Consider the following 23,484-nt stretch of genomic DNA (forward strand, 5'->3'; position numbering starts at 1 on the left):
TTACAGATTTCTTTGCTAAAGAGAGATTCATAAGTAATTTTCACCTTCAGGAGGGGGAGGTGTGAGTTGCAAGTGGCTATGAGACAGTTTTAAACCTTGCTAAGGCAGGTCAGACAATGCAAAGAGTAGGCTGACAGAGCAGAGGCAAGTAGTTCTAGTCTCCATCATTTCTAGGGTAGAGACTTATGAACCCTAGAACTTCCTTCCCCAGCAGATGGTGGTGGTAGTCAATGTTTTTCAGTTGCATTTAACTCTTTGTGACCCCATTTGGGGTTTTTTGGCAAAAATATTGGAGTGGTTTGCCATTTCATTCTCCAGCTCCTTTTACACATGAAGAAACTGAGACAAACAGGGTTAAGTGACTTGTCCAAGGTCACACAGCTAGCAAGGGTCTGAGGCCAGATTTGAACTAACAAAGATGAATCTTCCAGATTTCGGGCCCAGTACTCTATCCACTGCACTACCTCCATTGTAGAAGAGGCCAAAAAGGACCAATGAAACAGAAATAGTGTAAGCATCTGTCATACAGGATATTAGGTGAACCTCAAAACAGAACAAGGAGGAATGTACTTCTCTCCTTCCTCCTTGATAATCTCATCCCCAATCACCCCAGCCTGCAAAATCCAGATACTCCCTGCTAGGCCCTGAATTATAGAACCCAGGGACTAGGGGAAGAAAGTGAGCCATGTCTTATTTAATAGATTCTTGATTTAATATTGAAGAACCAGTTTAATTGTTGCTAAGACTGACTAAAATTATGTGCCCTAGGCAAAGCTCCATTGTCCTATCCTAGTTATAACTCAGATTTCAAACTATCTTTTTTAGCAATAGCTATTATTAGAACTTTTATAGGATCATAGATCCATGACTGAAAGTGCCCTCAGAGACCATCTAGTCTAAGATCCTCATTTTACTGATTAAGAAACTAAGGCCTAGACAGCTCAAGTGACTTGTTCAGTTAAGTGATTCACCAAATGAGAACATAGGGAATTTAATATCTCATTTGGCCATGTCCCAGTGTGAATGGTTTTTATAACAAAATTTCAAAGAATTTTGCTACCTATCATGTTTGTATGCCTGCTCTGAAGTAGCAAGACACTCTATCCAGAGAATAGTGAGTACATATACACCAATAAGCCAATCTGTAACTTTCCATTTATTCATCATATGGGGCCTCCAATTTGTCCATACCAGAAAAAAAGAAAGGAAAAGAAATGACATTTTCATAGTAATAGTGTTTGGCCAATCATTCGTTTTCTAAGAATTCATTTCTCTTCAGTCTATGGCTTCATTTACAGTGAATCCACATCTCTTCCCCTCCTCTGTTGGGCCTCAGGGTTTGTCACCCTTCCCATAAACAAAATGGATTCTAGGAAAAGAAAAGAAAAATCATTTTTGCATTTTGGAAGGAATATATAGTTTGGGGGTGACTGGGACACTAACCACTAACTTATTTTTAAAACACTCCCTCCCCAAACTTAAAAAAAGTCTTTTTCCTGTGTAGGAATGGGCAGCAGGTAACATTGCTTCCTTCTCTTTTGTTGTTTCATTGTTCAATTGATTTCATTTATTCACATCTTTACTAACTATCATTATTTGTTTTATTTATTATTAATCATATCACATGGAAAATTATAAAGCATTTATGAAATAACCACATTGCATTGGAAATCCTTCTTTGAAACAGCAAAACAAAGTAGCTGTGGAGATTGTATGGTAATAATAGGCAGATAGAGACACATTCAAGGTATATAAATATGGTCATCAGCCTGGTGGAGGCTTCATCTGAAGCTTAGTAGACATTTTTTTAAATGCATGTAATGTGAGCCCTGGAGGTTAGAGACACTACTTCCCAGATCTCTTTATTCACTCTGAATCAATATTTAATACTCAAGGAGATATTTTTCATCATTAATGCTTTCAGGCATTCACTAGAGCTACAGAGAAGAAAGGATAGAAAAGCAAACACCTGTTTCTAGCCATCCCTTTGCTTGCTAGTTAATAAGAACTAAAGCATTAAGTACAAAAGGGCCACAAATAAATATTGTGTCAAAATTGATTCACCCTTTCTCTAAAATGACTAAGGAATCTGACTCAAATGGGTTAAGTGCATTCAAAACTGTCTTTAAGGTAATGTACTTGCTCCCAAGATGAATGCATGACACTTAGAAAATTGTAATGTGAATTCTCATGCAATTTGTTTTAAAACGTATAATTAAAATAAAAATACTTGGTTTTCAGTATGACTATGGAAGAATATTTGTCCCTGGCCCAAAGAAGATCAGAGTCTTATAAATTACAAGGAGCACTGCTCAGTTGTGGTCCACTATTAATTATTCATCAAGCATTAATGAAATACTTAATATGTGCCAGGCCCTGCTTAAGGTCTGGGGATACAAATACAAAATTAAAACCATTGCTGTCCTTACAGTCTAACATCGTTGATTCATTTCAGTTGTGCCCCACTCTTCACCACTTCATTTAGGGGTTTGCTGACAATTATACTAGAATGGTCTGCCATTTTCTTTTCCAGGTATTTTACAGATGAGGAAACTGAGGCAAATAGGGTTAAGTCACTTGCCCGGGGTCACACAGTTAGTATTTGAGGCCAGATTTGAACTCACAAAAGTGAGTCTTCCTAACTTCCTTCACTGTGCCCCCTAGCTGCTTGTACAGTCTAATACATTTTTAATTGTGGTAAAAATTGATCATTAATATTGTTGAAATAGCTGATCGTTCACCTGCCCCAATACTTGGACCTAAGCACCACAGGAACTGAGGCAGAAACAAAGCTACTCTATCCACCAGATGATCCTCATAAGGTATTGACTGTCCCTTCAGCAGATGATAGGAACTATAAGAACCAGCCAGTGGGCTCCACCCTTGGCTGATCATCATCTTCACGTATTAGATCACTGTATCCAGACTGCTTTTGCAGCATGATTATTTGCCAAGGGGAAGTTAAGGGAAAGGAGGAGGAGAAGAGAGGAGAGGTTATTTAATAAAGTTTCTGGTCATCTCCTGGGAAGATCTGAGAATTCTGAACATGGCAGGTGGTTCTGTTATTTTAAATGGAATATCATTTTTTCTGTAGGAATCAAAGGATTCACTTTACTTTTCAGAACTAGAAAAATTCATTTTTTACATGATTATTCAAAATGTGCCACTGAAAGAAAGGAGAGAGGGAGAGGGAGAGAGAGAGAGAGAGAGAGAGAGAGAGAGAGAGAGAGGGAGAGGGAGAGAGACAGAGAGAGAGAGAGAAGAGAGAGATGAAGGGAGGGAAAGAGGAAGGACAAATGATTTAGATAGGAAAGAAGAAAGGGCATGTGAGGAAATGGAGGAAAGGAAGGGAAGGAAAAGGGTAGAAGGTGAGAAAAGAGGGAGAAAGAAAAGAGGAAAAGGAGAAGAGAGAGAGTGTGTGTGAATGTTAAGGAAGTTTTCCTAAAGAATCATTTGATTATACTCCAAGTTGCTTGATGATGAAATTAGAAGAAGAAAAAATGAATCATTTTTGGGCAAGGTTATGGCATTGGTTGAAAAAGAATGTTAACTGTAGATAAAAAATGATTGAACTTTACAGAAATCCACATAGGCTCTCATACTCTCAAAGGCAAGGACAAGGTTGCTTGATTTATGGAAAGCATAAACCCACTGTGAAGCACAATGGTTTTGCTAGTCAACATCTTCCTCCTTTAAATGGTATCTTGTATGCATTAGTAGGACAGCAGAACCAAAAAATGAGAACAGCATATTGTCCCAGGATAAAGGGCATTTCTCCTCTCCCTACAGGAGCCATTACTTCCTTAGTAAGTGAGCTGCCCATCATCTTCACACAAATTTAAGGACACCCCCTCCCTTTTCAGACCTTCTCATCTCAACATTAACCATAAAGTGGGGAATTTTCATTAAGGCCTGATGACTAAACATCTTCACAAATAAATGAATAAGTGGGTACAGGGCTGCACTGTGGTTTTGCTGATTGCTGTTATTTGGCCTTAGACTATAAGCAGGTCACCTTTACCCCTATGGAACTTAGGAAATAAAAGAGGCAAACATAATCACACCAAATGCCATTATTCTCTTGGCCATCGGTGCCCCCCGATGTTTTATTTCTCTCTGCTCTTGAGATTCAGTGATTATGTACTCATTTTAGAGAATTATAGTTATCTAAAGGTCAAAGATGTGTAGCTCAAATGACCTACTCTCAGCACATTTCAACATAGGCTTATCCACCACTGCATTTGTGGTGAATGAAGAAAGTTCTAAAACTATTCATTTCTTTCAAGATGCATCACTTCCCCTAGGTCAGCCAGGAACCAGCTGCAAGAGAGACAGGTATCCCCTTAGACATCAATCTGTAGGATCAGGAAGAACGCAAACCAATAAAACAATTGCTGCCATTTACATAACACGCCCACATTTATAAAGAGAGGCAGTCGGGTATAGAAAGCCAGCCAGGAAGAGCTGATTTCAAGTGTCACTGCTAAGAAATCCGGGCTGTGTGACCCTGGGTAAGTCACTTACCCTTACATCTGTCTTGATTCCGTATGTTCAGTTACCCTTTTAATGTGCCATGCTACCTCTCTAAATATAGTGGAAGCTAGTGCATTTAGCCTATGTGGGTTTAACCAGAAATCTTTGCTGTGTAAGCTGGTTTGCCTGGAGAAACTCTTCTAATCCCTGTCTCCAAAGCTCAGCTCACATGTCCCCTTCCTATGGGATGTCTCCATTGATTCCCCTAGGCCAAATGCTAGTGCCCCCTGAAAATTACTTTTTATTTCATTCATATATATATGTGTGTGTGTATGTGTGTACATGAATATGTATGTACATATACATATGTATGCGTGTATATGTATGTATATATGCACACATACATGCACACATGTATATATGTGTGTATGTATGTATTATGTATATGCGTGTGTGTGTATATATATATGTGTATGTGTCTATATATATATATGCATATATACATAAGTACATGTCATTTCCTCTGATAGAATGTAAGGTCTTTTAGGGGAAGAGATTGTTTCATATTTTCCTTTTTATCTTTCTTTTTATCCTATCACATTACCTGATGCATTTAAAAATATAATTAATTGTCGATTGATTGTCTCCCCTGCCCCCAAACTCTGCTCCTATGGATGCCTTCTCCTATTGACGGGTTCTTTATGGAATCCCAACTTTGGAAGAAAGCCCCAGACCAGCCATTCTTAATTCTCTGAACTTAGCAACCATGCCTCAGCCAAGGTACCTCTCCCCTCTACTCACCTGCTTCTCAGCTCCTTTTTTTATGTGTTGGCTTTCCCCATTAAAATATAAGCTCCTTGAGGGCAGCAATTGTCTATTTTTTTATCATATTTGTCTTAGCACAGTGCCTCATGCATAGCAAGCATTTAATAAATGCTTATTGACTGACCAACTGATGTAAGCTGTATTCTTTTCTCTTTAATGTCATATGACAGGGTCTTCCTTTAGTACCAGTTTACATGGCAATAAATGTTCCCATTATATCTTGCCTCTGATCTTACCCCAAGCAGGGAAAGGTGTAGAGATGGCTTTTTCATTTACTTACATCCTCATATAAAAATTGTGCCTGGTTGCAGTTACCTCAGCTCTAGAAGCCTGTTTTTTGCTGCCATGATCAGTAAACCATTCAGCTTGGGGGTCCCAATAAATTTACCTGTTGGGTTATTCTTCAAAATAAATAAGAAAGGCCGATTAGCTACAAACTGGTTTGAATCCAGACTCATGATTATAGGCACCTGCCCACCTGCAAAACAAAAAACACATTGTCAATAGGGTTGGTTGGTTGAGATGGAAAGGTTCAGAGGGAAAATACCTACATTGGGCTTTTGAATAGGCAGCAAAGGCCACATTGTTTGAACAATTCACATTCAGAAGAAATGATGCATTTTCTAAACACAGGGAAATTTGAAATAAATTTAAGTGATAAAGAGCAAAAGATAAGTATCGTGTAATTTCGAAAGTATTCTTCTCTATGCAGTTCTCCTAGCTGGCAAAGAATGCCCCCAATATGTTGTACTCTATTACACTATATTAGGTTACCCTGAAGTTGTGGAAAATTAGCATTCCGGCTTGGCCAAGTATCCAGCTATTCCTTCTTGCTGCTTGCTGCTCACTTTGTTTTTTCCACGATTGTCTCAAGATGCAGATCTGACCTGCACCTTGTCCACTCTTCAGCTCTGGGGAAGAGGGTAAGTATTTCTCAATGTCTTGGAACAGCCAAACTCACCAAATTTTGTGAAATTGTTCTGAAAGCATGAAGGTTTTATTTGTTTTTCTTGTTACTCTTATGGATACTCCAAATGTGCCCTTACATAAGAAATCCTACACAGATGCATAACTCAAAATCCCCAAATGTTTTGTGGTGCATGCTTGGAGGCTTTCTACTGTGAGGGAACATCCGGAGTGTTGTGTTCAGTGTCAGGCACCTTTTCAAAAGGACACTGATGAGCTGGAAAGAAATCTCAAGGCAGGCAACCATTATAGTAAAAGGCCGTGAGTTCATGCCATAAGAAGATGAGCTGAAAAAACTAGGGAATGTTTAGCCCAGAGAAGGAATCACTCAGTGAAGACATGACAGCTATCTTCAAGTATTTGAAGGGCTTTCATGTGAAAGAGGAATGGGACCTTTTCTGTTTAGCTTCAGATAGAAGAGCTAGGAGCTACAGATAGAAGTCACAAAGAGGAGAATTGAGGAAAGAAAACATTCCCTATACTTTTCAGCACCCAGGACCAAAATGGGCTGCTTTGGGAGTCAGTGGATAGTTTTTCCCTATTAATAGAGGTCTTCATGAAAAGAATGAATAACTGTTGGCTAAGAAATTTATTGTTCCAACAGGGGTTTGGCCAAAGCATTCTTGAAATAATTGCCAAATGTAGGCACCCAGGGGGCACAGTGGATAGAGAACTAGGCTTGGAATGAGGAAGACTCATCTTCCTGAGTTCAAATCTGGCCTCAGACACTTACTAGCTGCATGACCCTGGGTAAGTCACTTATCTTTGTTTGCCTCAGTTTCCTCATCTGTAAAATGGAGAACTGAAGCAGCTGAACAACAATAACACCTACCTCCCAAGGTTGTTGTGAGGATCAAACAAGGTAACATTTTTAGCATAGTGCTTGGCACACAGTAAGCGGTGTTAGCTGTTCTTGTTGCTGCTGTTGATTCTGGATTGGTAGTTTACAGACTGTATATTTCCTCATTCCCTTCTTTTTGCAGCAAGGGTTAGAGTGTTGGACCTTGAGTCCAGATGGCCTGGAGCCACAGACACCAGTTAGGTGACCCTGAGGAAGTTCCTTTACCTTCTCAGCCTCAAATCTCCCCATCTGTTAAATGGGGATGGTAACAGTTCCTTCTTCACAGAATTGTTTTGGAGATCATATGAGATAACATGTGCAAATCACTTTGCAAGTCTAAAGCTCTATGTCAATACTAGCTATTCTTAGTGTTTTATTAGGGTTTGTCAATGTTTAGCTGGAAAAAAGCTGATTACTTCCTTGTAGACCACACCAGTCCCATGCAGCTGATATGATCATTTGCAATAACTTGCTTATCCTTGAAGACTTGAAATAGGGAGATTTTTAAATGAATTTTAAAAACTCATAAAATATCTGTTCCTCTCTTGTAAATATTTGATTAGCAGCATAAAAGGATAAGAAAATGTATGCTCAGTCAGGGATTTGTGACAGTCACATCATTCTCTACGTGAAACATTAGGTTTTCACCGGCACCACCCCAGTTACTGGCTGGAAGGTTTTTTGGGTCTTTGTCTGAATCACTCGGATGGTTCACTATTGGGGGAGCCTCAGTGATCTTTCTCTATAAGCACAAAGCAGGTTCTTCTTATCCATTACAATTCACCTTCACGTTCTCCATCAGCCCCCTAGTGAATCCAGTGAATTCTCTGGAAGCTTCCCTCTGATGCTTTTACTGTTTTGTGACCATCAGGGCTGGACCCCATCTGCTGCCCTCCCTCATATGAACTGCTGCCATAAAGGAACCAAAGGCAAGAAAGCAGTCAGACCTTTGCCCCTCTCAGGTTCTGCTTCCAGTTGTAATTCCTTGAAAAGGGACTGTGCAGAACCACAGAATTTCAGTTGGACAAGTCAGTCATTCTGCCTTCCCTTCAGCTCTGGTCTCTGTATCCTTCTAGGAAGCTTTTGTTGTCGTTGTTATCATTCAGTCATTTCAGTCGTGTCTGACTCTTTGTGACCCCATCTGGGGTTTTCTTGGCAAAGACACTGGAGTGGTTTGCCATTTCCTTCCCCAGGTCATTTTACAGATGAGGAAACTGAGGCAAACAGGATTAAGTGACTTGCTCAGGGTCACACAGTTCATAACTTTCTGAGGATGGATTTGAACTCACGAGGACGGGTCTTCCTGATTCTAAGCCCAGTGCTCTATCCATTATGCCTCCTAACTGCCCCAGAAAGTTCTAGTCATATAATATATGTGTGTGTGTTTGTGTGTGTGTGTGTGTGTGTGTGTGTGTGTGTGTGTGTGTGTGTGTGTGTATTTCTGACTTAAAGTCAGAAAGTTCAGGGCTCAAATTCTCTCACAGATACTTGCTAGTTGTTTGTACATAGACTAGTTCCTTAACTTCTCAAGCCTTAGTTCCCTCATTCATGAAATGAGAGGATTGGACTTACGGTCTTCTAAGCTCCCCTTCAGCTCTAAATATGTGTATGTATGTGTATGTGTGTGTGTACATCTATCTACATATCTATATCTACATATTTACATACATATATACATACGTACATCTGGGAAGGCAATGCAGTCTGACTCCAACCCCATATTCTCACCCAATGGACAAGGTCCATTTTTGTGAAAAATGGGCATTATGTGGCTGCTGAGTCCTCTTCCAAATTCTATGCTGCTAGGCTATGGTGATCCCCCTTGCCTTACAGAGTAACTTTTAAAGCCCCCAGTGCAGAGCAGCTGATAGCAATATGATGATGAGAGATTTAAGGTCAATCCATTTAACCTACACATTTCCTTGACATTGCATGCCATTTGAAAATTAATCTGAATGACATATTTTAATAAAGCACTGTTCTCAATGTGGCTATTAATTTATAGACATTTATCAGATAGACAGATTAAAAGATTTTTTTTAAAAAGGCATGCACTTGAAAATACTGGTTTGGAACTGAAAAATTCTATGATTAGATATTAAGATAAATCACTGAGAGACTCATTAGAGTTAGTTTGTCTTCAATTCCCAATTAGTTCTCCTAGGGTTAAAGAAAAGTTTAAAACATTTTCTATATTACAGAATTATATGAAGCTCAGGCACTACATAAACTATCATTAGTTAGGAGAAGTGGAGCGTGAAAGCATCATTCTGATAAAGGAAATGGCAAAATGGCAAAATGGCAAAAGTCACCAAAGTGGAATTATCAAAGTTGGGAAAATTAATAATAAAATAATAATAGATGATGACACCTAAAAATTGTATGTAGCACTTTAAAGTTTGCAAAGCACTTTGCAGACATTATTTCGTTTAATCTTCACAGCAACCCTGGGACATAAGTGTTACTATGACCCCCATTTTAAAGATGAAGAAAGTGAAGAAGAGAAATTAAATGAATTACCCGGGGTCACACAGCTAGGGAGTGTCTCAGGCTGGATTTGAATTCAGAGCTTCCTGACTCCAGGTCCAGTGTTCTTTCTACTGCACCACCTGACTATATTATAGGTCAGTATCAATAAATTTTTGCTAAGACATATTCCTAGTAATTCAATAAAAGTTATAATTTTTGGTTAATTTCATTTTTAAATCCTTGAATTGATATATATTATGTTCTCTGCACCTGGGCAGCCCCTATTATGCCAATTTACATGTTGCCTGGCCTACATATATAATATTAAAAGCAACAACAACTAACATTTTCATAGCCCTATGTGGCAGGTATTGTGCTAATTGCTTTACAATTAGTACTTTATTTGATCCTCAAAACAAGCTTGGGTAGTAGGAGCTATTATTATCATCCCTGTTTTACAGATGGGGAAAGTGAGGCAGACAGGAGTAAAGTGACTTGCCCTGGATCACATAACTAATGAGTAACTGAGGCTGAATTTGAATGCATGTCTTCCTGCCTCAAGGCCCAGGGCTCTATCTGCTATTGCCCCATCTGAGCCTTAACACACCAATAAATCTATTCCCTGGGCAGAACAATGAACATTCAACTTATAGCAACAATTTCATTATCTTGTAGCATGATTAGAGTAAATAGAGGAAAAGAAGGAATAACGTCCTTGGATGGGAACCGAACCTCTGATAATCATTCCTTTTAAGCAAATGTCTGTCTTACCAGTTGCTGCTGCTGCTTCACTACCATCTTCATTTATCACAAAGGCAATTTTTTGTGTGATTTGAGAGACGTGCAAGTCAGATGAATCTGAAGGAGAAAATGGAGAATATTCTTAATCATCAAGAAACATTGCCAAGTAGATTGCTGCCAACAGTATTTCCTTTTCTTTCTTTTCAATGATCAATGAAAAAGAATAGAGAAACCAAGGTTATTTTTGTTTGATTTTAAAGATCATAAGCCTTGAAACGGGAGGCGTATTATATACCTAGACCCATTTAATGGAAAATTTTATTAATGGAATACATCTGTTTTGACATCCTGAACTTAAGTCTAATAATAGTTGTATTTTCCTTATTTAATTCAAACAAATGCGTCATTTTAGATCATCAATCAATTTGGCTTTTTTTTTTTTTTTTTTTTTGCTATTTGACTGATACTTCTAATGCCTATTGAGTGAATATGCTTCCAACAAGCCAACCCAAACAAATGAAGAAAAAAAAAGTCTGAAATGAGGGACCTTCCTACAGTGGAGGAGCATGGGAGCCTCCAGAAAATGGTCAATGGAATATTTGAAAGGATCTTGTGGCATGGCCTGAAGCCCTGGTAGAAATACTTAAGGGTGGGTAGGGAAGTGCTTTCCTGGATCAGGGGCTCATGGGTGTTTCAACAATCCGGCTAGCAGCTTCTGTGGGGGTGCAAGATCCACCAACAACCAGCACCCAGAAAGCTGCAAAAGCACAGGTTCTTTTGATCTGCTTAACTAAGGAAAGCTACATGAAGGGGTTTGACAAGCTTACTTTAATTCATCACACAAATATCATTCACTTAGTTCAGGGGAAAAAGCCAGCACCCTGAACTTCAGAGCAAATTACAAACAAATTACAAACATCAACAGACAGACCAAATACAGATTCATAGTTACCAACATCTAGGTTCAGCCCGGGAGCTCAGAACAAGGGCTGGCCCAGAGTCACTCGAGCCACCACTGCTGTTAAGAGCTCCAAGGAAGAGGAGGCCAACTCCTGGTTTTATATCTTTTTCAGCATCATGACCTAAAATTGTCACAAAGAAGCAACTTAAACCCACGTGGTCTAAAAGCCTCTGCTCTCCCAGACATGTAAACTAGGCCCTCCCTGGAGTTAGCCCCATCTTGGGTCCCACCTTAGTTGCCAATCCACACCCACTAAGGTTTTACACCTAATAGGGGTTTGGGCCTGGGGCTTAGCACTTAATAAGACTCAATGAAATACACTGAATTACTCAAAGCAAACAAAAGCCAAACTCTTCAAGGATACTTGTTGAACTAAGTGCTAAGGAGCCCATTTTGCTTACCAACACAATGGGTCAGAGAGGACTTGTAGGGGGACCAGTGACTTCACAGGAAGGAAAGCTTGGAATGGGGAAAGAGGAAGGTTGGGAAGGATATAAAAGTAAATTCCAGAGAGCAGACTAGGAAGCAGGTTTTAGGAGGGTCCGAAAAACACACCATACTTAGGACCAATAGCAGTACAGATCTACGTCAGTTCAATTGAATGGATGTAGTATCCATCTCACTCCAGATGGGCCTGAAGCAAGTAAAAGGAACAGGTCTTCCTATTCCTCAAGCTGTGCCTGACAAATTGGTCTGTGGCTAGACAAATTCAGTTTGTATAAGAAATCTGCATTTTGTAAACAGGTGAAATCCTTTTAGATATTCTGAATTGTAAGGGGGCCTAAATCACTCAAGATACCAGGAGTTGTATTTCTTTAAGTCCAAGAAGAATAAAAATTATTTCAGGATAGGGGGGAGGGAAGAGAGAGAGAGAGAGAGAGAGAGAAAGAGAGAGAGAGAGAGAGAGAGAGAGAGGTCACTTTCTGGGAGACTAAAGAGATTGGCACTTAGCCTTTCAATGCCTTGTCACTCAGATCATTAAGAGAACCCAGCAGGGGTTTCATGTACTGGAAACTGCTGGAACAATGGGACTCACTCCACTTTCTGTTTCTTCTGTCTTGTCTTCAGAAACAATGAGTGGCATGGTTCATTATGAGGTGTTTCTCCAAACCAACTGACGGGATCTACTACAAATTTCTATTATCTGCTCATAACTGGGCTGTCAGTCTTTTTAAATTGATTCACTATTACTCTCCATAGCAGCTATCCCACCCCAATTTGTCTCTTCTCAAGTCTCCTATGGCACCTTCCCCACTCTCTCTGCTGAGGACTCTGCCTCAGAATTCACTAAGAAAATTACAGGTATTTGCTGAGATCTCCATATCTAGCCCTAACTTCTCTCTCTTCTCAGTGCCAGTCCCTGATATCCAAGTATCTATTGAACATCTCAAACTGGATTCCCAAAGACATCTTAAATCAACCTCATTATCTTTCCCCACAAACCCTCCCCTCTTCCAAACTGGCCTCTGTATCAAGGACACTTATATCTCCTAGTTACTCAGACTCACAACCTTGATATCTTCCTCAATTCCTTTTTTTCACTTTCCCTATCTAGCAAATCTGTTGCCAAATCTTATCATTTCATAACTTCACAACATCTTTTGTGTATATCCAATTCTCTCTACTCATAGACACCAATTTACTCTAGTTTGGGCCCTTATCATCTCTTACCTAGACTATTAAAAGAAATCAAACAAGTCATAAATGAATGCCCCAAATTAAATACATATGTAAATATATACATACATACATACGTACACACATACATATACATACATGCATACATACATATATACATAGAAAGATTTATGAGCAAGAGCCTTTTAATGGGTCTCTCTGTCCCAAGTCTCTCCCTATTTCAATTCTTCCAGCATTCAGTTGCTAAAGTGTTCTTCAAATCACCCCCATACTCTACAAACCACAGTGGCTTCCTACTACCTTTAGGATCCAATATAAAATACTCTATAATTTAAAGCTCTTGATTACTTGACCCCTTCATATGTTTTCAATCTTCTACTTTATTCCCATCCACAAACACTAATATCCAGGTAGCTGGATATTCTTGCTCTTCCTTGCAGCCCAAACTCCATGTCCTGTGTCAGGCCTTTGTATCTCCTATTCCTCATGCCTGGAATGTTCTTCTCCTCACCTCTGACTCCCAGTTCCCAGGCTTCCTTTCAGATTCAGCTCAATTTCTACTTCCATCAGAATGCCTTTTCCATTCCCCCCAGCTTCTAATTCCTTCCCCTATGAGATTATTTCTCTTTTACTTTATGTCTTCCATGGTCAGTTATTTATATTCTGTCTCTTTAGAATGTAAGATCCTTGAGCGTACTGGCTTTTTTTTTTTGCTTTTCTATGTCTTTTTGGGGTTTAGCATAGTGAATGGCACACATTAGTAGAGAAGAACTCCACCACTCCCAAGGCAGGCACCCTCTCCAGCCACCTACAGCTCTACATAGCTTGCCACCTTTCACAGTAACCCCATGGCTTTTCAGACATAGAGAATTGCCTGACACCCAAGGAGTACACCACTTGAGGCTGAACCCTTGGCAATAATGAAACCTACCTGAATGTAATCCACAATGGTTAACATAATTCCAACCTGTCATATCCACCCCAAATCAATGATTCTGAACCTCCTGTTGGAATTGTTCAAACACCTTTTTCTATCCCTTATTGATGACTCTTTTATCCCATCCCTCTTTACTCCCACTCCCCTGCCCCACCACCACCAGCAAGCTCCATCACTGCAAAGCTGTGATCTCAGGAATGCCCAAATGGAATTTCATCTGAAACTTTCCTTTTCTCACTCTCCCCATTTTCATGCTCTCTCCTGATGGCACAGCTTCCCTGGCTCCCCTTCCTAGGACTTGGTGCCCTTTCACTCATACATCCCAACTCTCCTACCACCTTCTCTCGGTGACCCTTTGATGTTCATTCAATTGATATTTATAAGCCAATCAAGATTCTTTTAAGTGATGTCTATAAATATCTAGAACACTCTCCTTACTTCCTCACTGGCTTTGGTGCCTGGCACAGTCTTTCTCTCCTCCCCAACTCTTGCCCTTATAGTAGAGAATTTCCTCAAATGTCCTAAGCTCTTAATTACGCAGCTTACTCATTTCCCATGATCTAGTCCTCTACCTCACTGCAGATATACACAGTGACAGTCACATCACTGATCTTGGTCTTACCCACAAGTATTCCGTATCCATGTTTGTGAACTCTCACATTCCTTTATCTGATCATAATCTATTGCATTCCATCTCTCCCTCTGGCTTACAACACCAAACCCTGTTCTTCATCTTTACCTTCAATCAACCCACTCTTCACTTCTTTCCCAAGCAATCAGTCCTACACTGGCTATATTCTTTTCCTTTCTCTATCTTGACCCCTTGGTGAACCAGTTCAACTCTACACTATCTACTTCTCTAGAATCTCTTTCCCCTTACCCTATCAAAGACCTTGCCATTCTAAACCTTAACCTGGATTACTCTCATCATGCAATGTCTTTGCTCTCTTATGACTTCCAGTCCTTCATCTCCCACTGCCTATCAGACATTTCAAACTGAATGTCCCATAGACATCTTAAATTCAACATGACTGAACTCATCATTCCCCTCCTAAGCCCCTCTCCTCTTCCTACCTCCCCTATGGTAGTAAAGGCTACCACCATTTTCCCAGTCATCAGGGCTCACACCTTACATGCCATCCTCTTTTCCTCACTCTCACTCTCTCTCTCATTTTGTTTATCCAATCACTTTATAACATTCTAATAAATGCTCCCTTCTCTCCTCTGACTGCCACCATTCTAGTTCAGGCCCTTATCACCTCATTCTGAGACTATTGTTGGTCTCCTTGCCTCAAACCTCTTCCCACTCCAGTCCTTCAACCACTCATCTTTCAATTCAATCTGACACATAATCCGATCACACCACCCCCCATTCAATAAACTCTAGTACCCCCCTATTGCCTTGATGATCAAATGTTAAATCTAATTTGGGCTTTTAAAGCCTTTAATAACTTGCCACTTCCTACTTTTCCAGTCTTCTCACATCTTACTGCCATCTATATACTCTGCCCAGTGACATCTGCTTCCTTGTTGAACCTTGCACTAGATATTTCATCTCTCAACTCCATGAATTTTCACTGACTATCCTTCATGCCTTGAATTCTCTCACTCTTCATCTCTTCCTTCTAGCTTCCCTGGCTTCCTTAAAGTCTCAGCTAAAGTCCTTCTCTCTGCAAGAAGCCTTCCCTAGTCTTCCTTAGTCTTATACCCTTCTTCTGAGACTACTTCCAATTTTTCCCATATAACATTTTGTTTCCACATAGTTTTGTGCATGCCATCTTTTCCATCAGAGTGTCAGCTCCTTGAGAGGAGGGATTTTTTTTATTTTCTTTCTACTTTCTTTATATCCCCAGCACTTAGCATAGTGCCTGGTACATAGTAGGCACTTAATAATAAATGCTAGGTGACTGAATAGTACATGCTTGAAATACTTTTTGTCTCATGGACTGCTTACTGGTCATTTGTATTTTTAGCAATCATTTTCTGGATAAAGATAATTTAAATTTTGTCATGAGTTGGTGTTTTCACTACATAAGATATGATGGGTGAGAAGGTGAAATCTATGAATAATTGATCCTACCAAGTTCAGCTTCCTAGGACACCACCCTCCGCCTTGTCAATTAAAATGCTGCCTGAGGGTTCAAAACATTTAATGAATTTTAATATACAAACTGTATTAAGCTTGAAAGCTTTCTAGTTCACACAGAAAAGAAGCCTGAGACCTTTGGCCCAGACTTAAAACCTTTAAGTGGTAATCTCATTATCTGCAAGCTGATACTCTTCTTTGTGCCAGTGAACTTTGAGTATTCTCTACCCCAGAGGCAAGGGAAGGGGCAGGGGAGATGTCAGGAGTAACTCATGCTCTTTGTCTGGCCCCTGTACATAGAGGTAGGTAAGGTTTGGGAGAATCAGTTCTGCTTCCTCTCCTAAAGGAAGGGACAGGACAAGGGATTTTCATCCAAATTGCCCTCCATAGAAACCTCTGTTGAGTACAAGTAGAATTGTTTCCATTCATATGGTGTTTCAAGGTTTGCAATGCACTTTCCTCACAACAGCCCTATGATAGAGGCATTATTATCTCCAATTCTAGAAGTGGCTACAGAGGATTGTGTTGGTAATCAAAATGGGTTGCTTAGCACTTAGTTCAACAAGTGCCCTTGAAGAGTTTGGCTTTTGTTTCCTTTGATTAATTCAGTGTCTTCGATTGAGTCTTACTAGGTGCTAAGCCCCAGGCCCAAATCCCTATTAGGTGTAAAACCTTAGTGGGTGTGGATTGGCAGCTAAGGTGGGGCCCAAGGTGGGGCTAACTCCAGGGAGGACCTAGTTTACATGTCTGGGAGAGCAGAGGCTTTTAGACCACATGGGTTTAAGTTGCTTCTTTGTGACAATTTTAGGTCATGTGGGTGAGTCTCATGTGTGACTCACCCCTGACGCTGAAAAAGATACAAAACCAGGAGTTGGCCTCCTCGTCCTTGGAGCTCTTAACAGCAGTGGTGGCTCGAGTGACTCTGGGCCAGCCCTTGTTCCGAGCTCCCAGGCTGAACCTAGATGTTGGTAACTATGAATTGTATTGGGTCTGTCTGTTGATGTTTGTAATTTGTTTGTATTTTGTTCTGAAGTTCAGGGGGCTGGATTTTTTCCCCTGAACTAAGTGAATGCTGTCTGTGTGCTGAATTAAAGTAAGCTTGTCAATCCCTTCAACCTTGCTTTCCTTATTAAAGCAGATCAAAAGAACCTGTGCTTTCCCAGCATGCCAGCAGCTTTCTGGGTGCTGGATGTGGGTGGATCTTACACCCCCACAGAAGCTGCTAGCCGGATTGTTGAAACAGATATAGGTGGATATAGGTACAATGGATAGAGAGTTGGCCTCAAAGCCTCAAACACCACAGTTGGTTTAACTTCTGACATGTACATGTGTGACCCCAGGTAAATTATGTAACTTCTCAGGCCTTTAAGGCAACTCTCTAAGACTTTAAGTGCTTGGAATATAGGATGCCAATCTGCCTCAAGGGAGGAAGTTTCCTTCTCTGGGAGTTCATTGTACCTGTGAAATAAAAATTCCCATCTCTATTCCCCCATCCACATTTTATAGATGAAAAAAGTGAAGCTGTAGGTGGTTAAGTGATTTGTCCATAGCCACACAGATGATTAAAGAGGTGATGTGGAACTCGGAGCTAAATCTCCAGAATGTAAGTCCAAGACTACATACTTAAGCGATTTTTGTCAGGAATTAATGAGGGAAAGGACTTCAGGGCTTCCTGCTTGTCTGTCAGCAGGCCTCGGGGACTGTCTTATCCTTTAACTCATCGTTGTGACAGCCCAGGCTGCTTTTGCTTTTGTATCCCCAGTGTTTCACCCAATGCTCAGCTCATAGCAAACACTTAGTAAATGCTTTTCATTCCGATGTAGCTGATCAGCTGTAATGGTGGCACTGCCCACCACCAGCTCTGGAAACCAGACTTCAGCTAAAACTGGGACAAAGAATAGAGAAACTAGAAGTAAAACTGCTGGGGACAACTGGGGACATTGATACTTTCTTGATGGGGATTTGCTTTTAGCTCTATTATTACTTAGAGAATCTCTTCTAAACATAATGGGATCAGAGGTTCAAAGACATAGGTGCTGGAAAGTACTTCAGTGGCTTTCTAGTCCAAATCCTCTCATTTTACATATTAAACTGAGGCCTGGGGCAGATAATTGACATGACCAAAATTACATAGGAATTATAAGAGATGGGAATTGAACCTAGGACCTCTGATTTCGGTTAGTGCTTTCTTCATTATCACATGTATTGTCAATTGAATTTAATAAATATGTATTAAGTGCCTACTAAGGGCAGGTAGGTGGCATAGTAGATAGAATACCAGACCTGGAACCAAGAATATTCATCTTCCTGAGTTCAAATCCATACTCAGACACTTACTAGTTTTGTGAACCTGGGCAAGTCACTTCCCTGTTGCCTCAGTTTTCTCATCTGTAAAATGAGCTGGAGTAGAAAGCACTCTACTATCTTTGCCAAGAAAACCCCAAATGGGGTCATGAAGAGTCAGACACAACTGAAATGACTGAATAAAGGGGCAATATACTTCATTTAGTACCGAGATAAAAAAATGTAAAAAGATACCAACATTGCCTTCAAAGGGTTTACATTCTGATGAAAGAGGTGGTTGAAATAAAGCAACATAAATGCTAATATAAGACAGAATTTAAGTGTAAGAGTTAAGTTTATATAAAATATCAGGAGAACTCTGAGGCTACAACCTGTGTGATCTGAAGAATAATGGTACCATAAACAGCATAGAAAAATTAGAGGGAGAACAGAGGTTTGGGGATAAAGATGAAGAATTCAGCTTTAAGCATGATGGCTTTGAGAGTGTAGTGGGATATTTGGTTGCAGATACCCCACAAAGTATAGCTCTGGAGAGAGATCCAGCCTTGAGATCTATATTTGGGTTGGGGAGGTATGGAGCAAACTGTTTAGGGATGATCATTGAAGCCTTGGGAGTGAATGAGATGAATAAAAGGAAAATGAGAAATAGAAGAGAACCAATTCCATCTCTAGGAGAGAGAGGCAGAGGATTTAGAGGATTTGATGAGAGAGACAGAGAAGGACCATTTAGAGAAGGAGAACCAACAATTCAAGTGCAGAGCCATGGAAGCAAAAGGTAGAGAGAGCATAAAGAAAAATGAGATGATCAACAAAGACAAATGCTAAGCAAAGTCAGTGCAAAAAAGAACTGAAAAAGATGATTAGATTTGCTGATAAGACGAGCAATTTCAGTCAATTTGTAAGGCAGACACCAGAGTGGAAGGTATTAAGGAATGAGCAGGTAGCAGGCAGTAGACTCAGTAATTGTGTGCTACTCCTTCCAAAAGTTTGGAAGTAAAGAGCTGAAAAGAGATGGAATGATGGCCGAATGGAGTAGGAGGGTCTTGGGAAGATATTTTTGTTATAACTGACCTTAACTTATTTTTATGTGAAGAAGGAGCTATTTGAGGAATGAGAAACTAAATATTTGCTAAATTGGAATGAATTAAATAATCTTTCTCACTAAAGGAGTCCATATCTGAAGTAGTTTATAAATGTTACTTCTTCCTAAAGAGGTATAAAGGAGAGACATCAGAGAAATTTTGAGGAACAACAGTAGCAAATATCCCCAAAATTAGCAATTTAGCAGAGGGAGATACTTCATCCCCTTTGGAAGCAGACTGAAAAATTGTTCTTTTTTGATTGAAAAAAGATAGCATGAGGCTTTCATTCTGTTAGCTAGGGGAAACTTTTTTATAACTATAATTGCTTTCTTCCTTTCTTCTGCCATCTAGATAAAATACTTAGAAAGAAGAAACCAAGAATCAGAAATTTGTTTGTTTGTTTTCCTTTCCAGACTTTTATCACATGATAAGGGGAGAAACTGGGAAGATAGATAGTGAAAGACTAAGAAACTACTGACTAAGCAAGAAAGCAAGAACAACAAATAAACAAAACCCAATGAGCACCAGCATCCATAAGAAGGTGATGTTGCTTTTGGCCCTAAAATGGATTACTGTCCCAAATCATGACCAAACCCAAGAAGAGTCCAGACTCCATATGAAAATAAGTATCTTGGATTATAAAAGACCATATTAATTTAGTCCTATAAATGTTAGGAAATGGAATAAATGAATAAGTTATAGGTTTGTGAAAAAGATATCAAATTGGGTTTCCATTTTTATTTCTTTAAAACCTTGCTCAGTGTTTTATACTAACTTTCAACTCATTTTGGTCATGCCGTTTCACTTTTCATTATTTAAGAGTTATTATATTATGTATAGGAATACTTTTTGCATGATTGCACATATATAACCTATATCAAATTGTTTATATTCTTAGGGAGGATGGAGGGGGGGGAGAAACATTTGAGAGTCAATTAATCTTATAAAAATATTAATGTTAAAAATTGTTTTATGTATAATTGGAAAAATAAAATACTACTAAAATAAATAAACAAAAAATTGTATTATGAATGCTCAGAAAGGATGAAGAAGAGGAAAGCTTGTTAATCTCTTCTATAATGACAAAATGATGAGTTTTTTATGAAGAGGTAGAGTATAATTCACATATGTCAGGCTACTTATTAATCTAATCAAGAAGGCTTTCAGTGGAATTTTGAGGGCAAGAGAGAGGTAAAGCCCAGAAAAAAATAGCAAAATTACATATTATGAAGCAGGCAATATTAAATACATACACAAAAGAAATGAATAGCTCCCAGTAATTCTCAAATGAAAATAAAAAGAACTGAGGCAGGATAATACTGAAGATTCAAGGTATCAATGCATAGGATATAAAAAATAAAATGTACTTCAAATTTTCACAAAAACACACAATGAAATACATATCATTGAGATTTGATGATATTGTAGTTTGATTGAATGATGCCAGCATAAGAGCATATTTTTAAAAATCAGATAATATGGAAAAGGGAGGGAGGATAGCACTACCACTTAAGAATGAAAGCACAGTGGAGAGTATTTGGAGGAAGATAAAAGGAAAAACAAAGCAATATAATTGGGAGAAAATACAATACACCACTTGACAAGACAGAGGGAATGGATTCTGCTCTTATTATAGAAGTTACATAACTGGTCCACAGACAAAGAATAAAGTTAATATTGAACAATTAAGTTTAAATCCCAAGTCTACTAGAACTGCAAGTATAATTCTACTAAAAGTAGGGCATCTGAGAAACTCTTCAGGTAACTTGAAAATTTCTCAGAAAATAGAGGAAGAAATGAGGAGAAATAATCTGGACTAAGTTCTAGCTAATAAGAAAATATGGTGATTGAAAATGCAATAACAAGAATCTTGGAAGAAAGTAATCCAATTAATTTTCAGTATGTAACAGCAAGAAAATTGTACACTAGAATTAATCAGAAATGTACTTTAAGCTTTAGGAAATGAAATTTTTAAAAATTACGAGAAAAGATGACAGGATCCCATTTCCTGAGACTAAAACATAATATCATAAAGGGATGGGAAATTTTTTAAATAGCAATTCTATCTTTATAGATGAGATGCATATCAGTGACAAAAATATGTCTAAGGAAAATAATGGAGGTACACTGGAAGCTCTCTGATGACTTCAGATTTTAAAAAAGAATATGGACAAAAAGTGGGAAAGAGGGCCACATAATCAAGGATGGGAAAAATGTTGTAGAAAGAAGAAGGAGCAAGAGGAGGAGGAGGAGGAGGGGAGGAAATCAAGAAGGTTACATTTCAGAATCCACTAAAATTTATTATCAATCAATTCACAATCTACAACTGCCTACTATGTGCTAGGCACTGAAGATACAAGTATAAATAATGAAACAATGTCTGGTGTCAAGGAGCTTATATTCAAATATTCCTCTATTTGGAAGAATCATAAATCAAGGAAGAGATAAGCCCATTGTTTGAGGACAAGGAGATAATGTTAATGAGAGAGGGAGGGATGGTAAGGGAGAGGGAGAAGGAGAGGGAGAGGGAGAGGGAGAGGCAGAAGGAAAGGGAGAGAGCACAGAATCAATTAATTTATGTTTTGCTTCTCTCTCCTCCAGAAGATTGAATGATCTTCAACCTAACAAGCAACATGAAGAAGGAATGAAAGGCCACAGCAGGTAAAAAGATGGTAAGAGATTACCTAGCTACTTAGATGTGTTCAAGTCCCTGGACCTAAAAAAAATTACCTCCCAGGATCCGAATAGAATATGTTAATGTCATCCTAAGACCTCTGTTGGTGATATGTAAGAAGTCATAGTGAGAGCTGCTAGAAAGTCGAAGGGGTGTTATCTTGGTTTGTTAAAAGGAATCAGATAAAACTGTGAGAGAGGGAATAGTATTTCATACAAAGAAAGGATGGCTCTATATAGGAACTCCAGAATAGAAAAATAAAAGAAGAGGGAAGAGTGTTTGGATGAAGATAACAGAATAGAAATAAAGTAAAAAAACAGACAAAGAATGTCTTTCCCATTTTGCATCCTTCTCCTCTCCCACCCCTCACTTCCCTTCAATATTTCAGTGGAAGTTTTCTTGATTAGATTTCCAAATCCCCTGCCATCAAGATTCTTCTCAACTGTGGTAAGGTACACATTATTTCTTTGTAGAGGTCTGTATTCTGTTACTATAAAGAAGAGATTAGTCTACTTCCCCATGCTTTATCCTTTTTATTTTTTTTTTTTTACTATTCATAATTTAACTCTTTAGTGATAAAAAATAAGCTATGTTACAAAAAGGGAAAAGATGAATTCAGGAAATTCCAGACTAATGATCTTTATATTGGTCTACAACAAAATTCTAAAGGATTAGTAAATAGTTAGCAAGTGCTTTGAAAAGAAAAAGGAGGTCACGAAAGCCAGCACAGTCACTCACATCAGACTAATTAGTATTATTTTTTTAACATGCTGGAACTCTTGGGTTTGTAAGGCATGCCTTGATTGAATGAGTGTGCTTTGATTTTTGCCCACTTGACAAAATCTCCTATAATAAGCTTATTGGTGGAAGAGTGAAATGGTGGGTAATTAATAAAACTTGCAGATAGGTTCACAGAAGAGTGAGTGTTGATTAATGATCTTTTGTTAATTTGAAAAGAGGTTTGTAGAAGAGTAGCACAGGACCTTGTCCTTTTGGTTGTCAGGGACTAGCATGAAGAAATGCAAGGTATATTTATCATGTTTTTAGATAACCTATAAAGCAAGGAGAGATAGACACTATGATAAACTGTGGTTCTGTTATACTAGGAGGTAGGTGTTTCAAGTTTTATACTCTCTATACAGGTGAGGAAACTGAGGCACAGAGAGCTTTTAAATCCAGTTCTCTCCTGATTCCATGACCATTACCAACCACGTTACTTCAAATGCTTAACACTGATGAGACCATCATTGAAGTAAAATCCAAGAGGCCCATTTGTGTCAAAATCTTATCTTAGGTGGAATACTACATTTTATAGACCAAGAGTGGCTAGCCTGACCAGTGGGAAGAGGCAGGATTCCCTAGCTTCATTGACGAAGCTACAGTATTTTTCCCCTAAATGCTCTGTGATACAGGGGGAAATGTGCTGTATTTATTGTCAGAGAAGCTGGGTTTGAGTCTCCACTTTGCTGTTTCCTATTTATAAGACT

At 39.0% G+C, this 23,484-nt stretch overlaps 1 protein-coding gene across 1 annotated transcript in view; it reads right to left on the reverse strand.

The window, feature by feature from the left end:
* Window positions 1-1,292: 1,292 nt before the first annotated feature.
* The window catches only part of SERPINI2 (serpin family I member 2), a 45,047-nt gene continuing 22,855 nt past the window's right edge, over window positions 1,293-23,484 (reverse strand). The window contains exons 7-9 of the mRNA XM_036758195.1: window positions 10,346-10,432; window positions 5,687-5,776; window positions 1,293-1,369 (exon numbers count right to left, since the gene is read on the reverse strand). Of these exons, the coding sequence (XP_036614090.1) occupies window positions 1,293-1,369; window positions 5,687-5,776; window positions 10,346-10,432 (254 nt within the window). The remainder of the gene's footprint in view (window positions 1,370-5,686; window positions 5,777-10,345; window positions 10,433-23,484) is intronic.

The sequence above is a fragment of the Trichosurus vulpecula genome, chromosome 4 (genome assembly GCF_011100635.1).
Source record: "Trichosurus vulpecula isolate mTriVul1 chromosome 4, mTriVul1.pri, whole genome shotgun sequence".
Classification (NCBI taxonomy): domain Eukaryota; kingdom Metazoa; phylum Chordata; class Mammalia; order Diprotodontia; family Phalangeridae; genus Trichosurus; species Trichosurus vulpecula.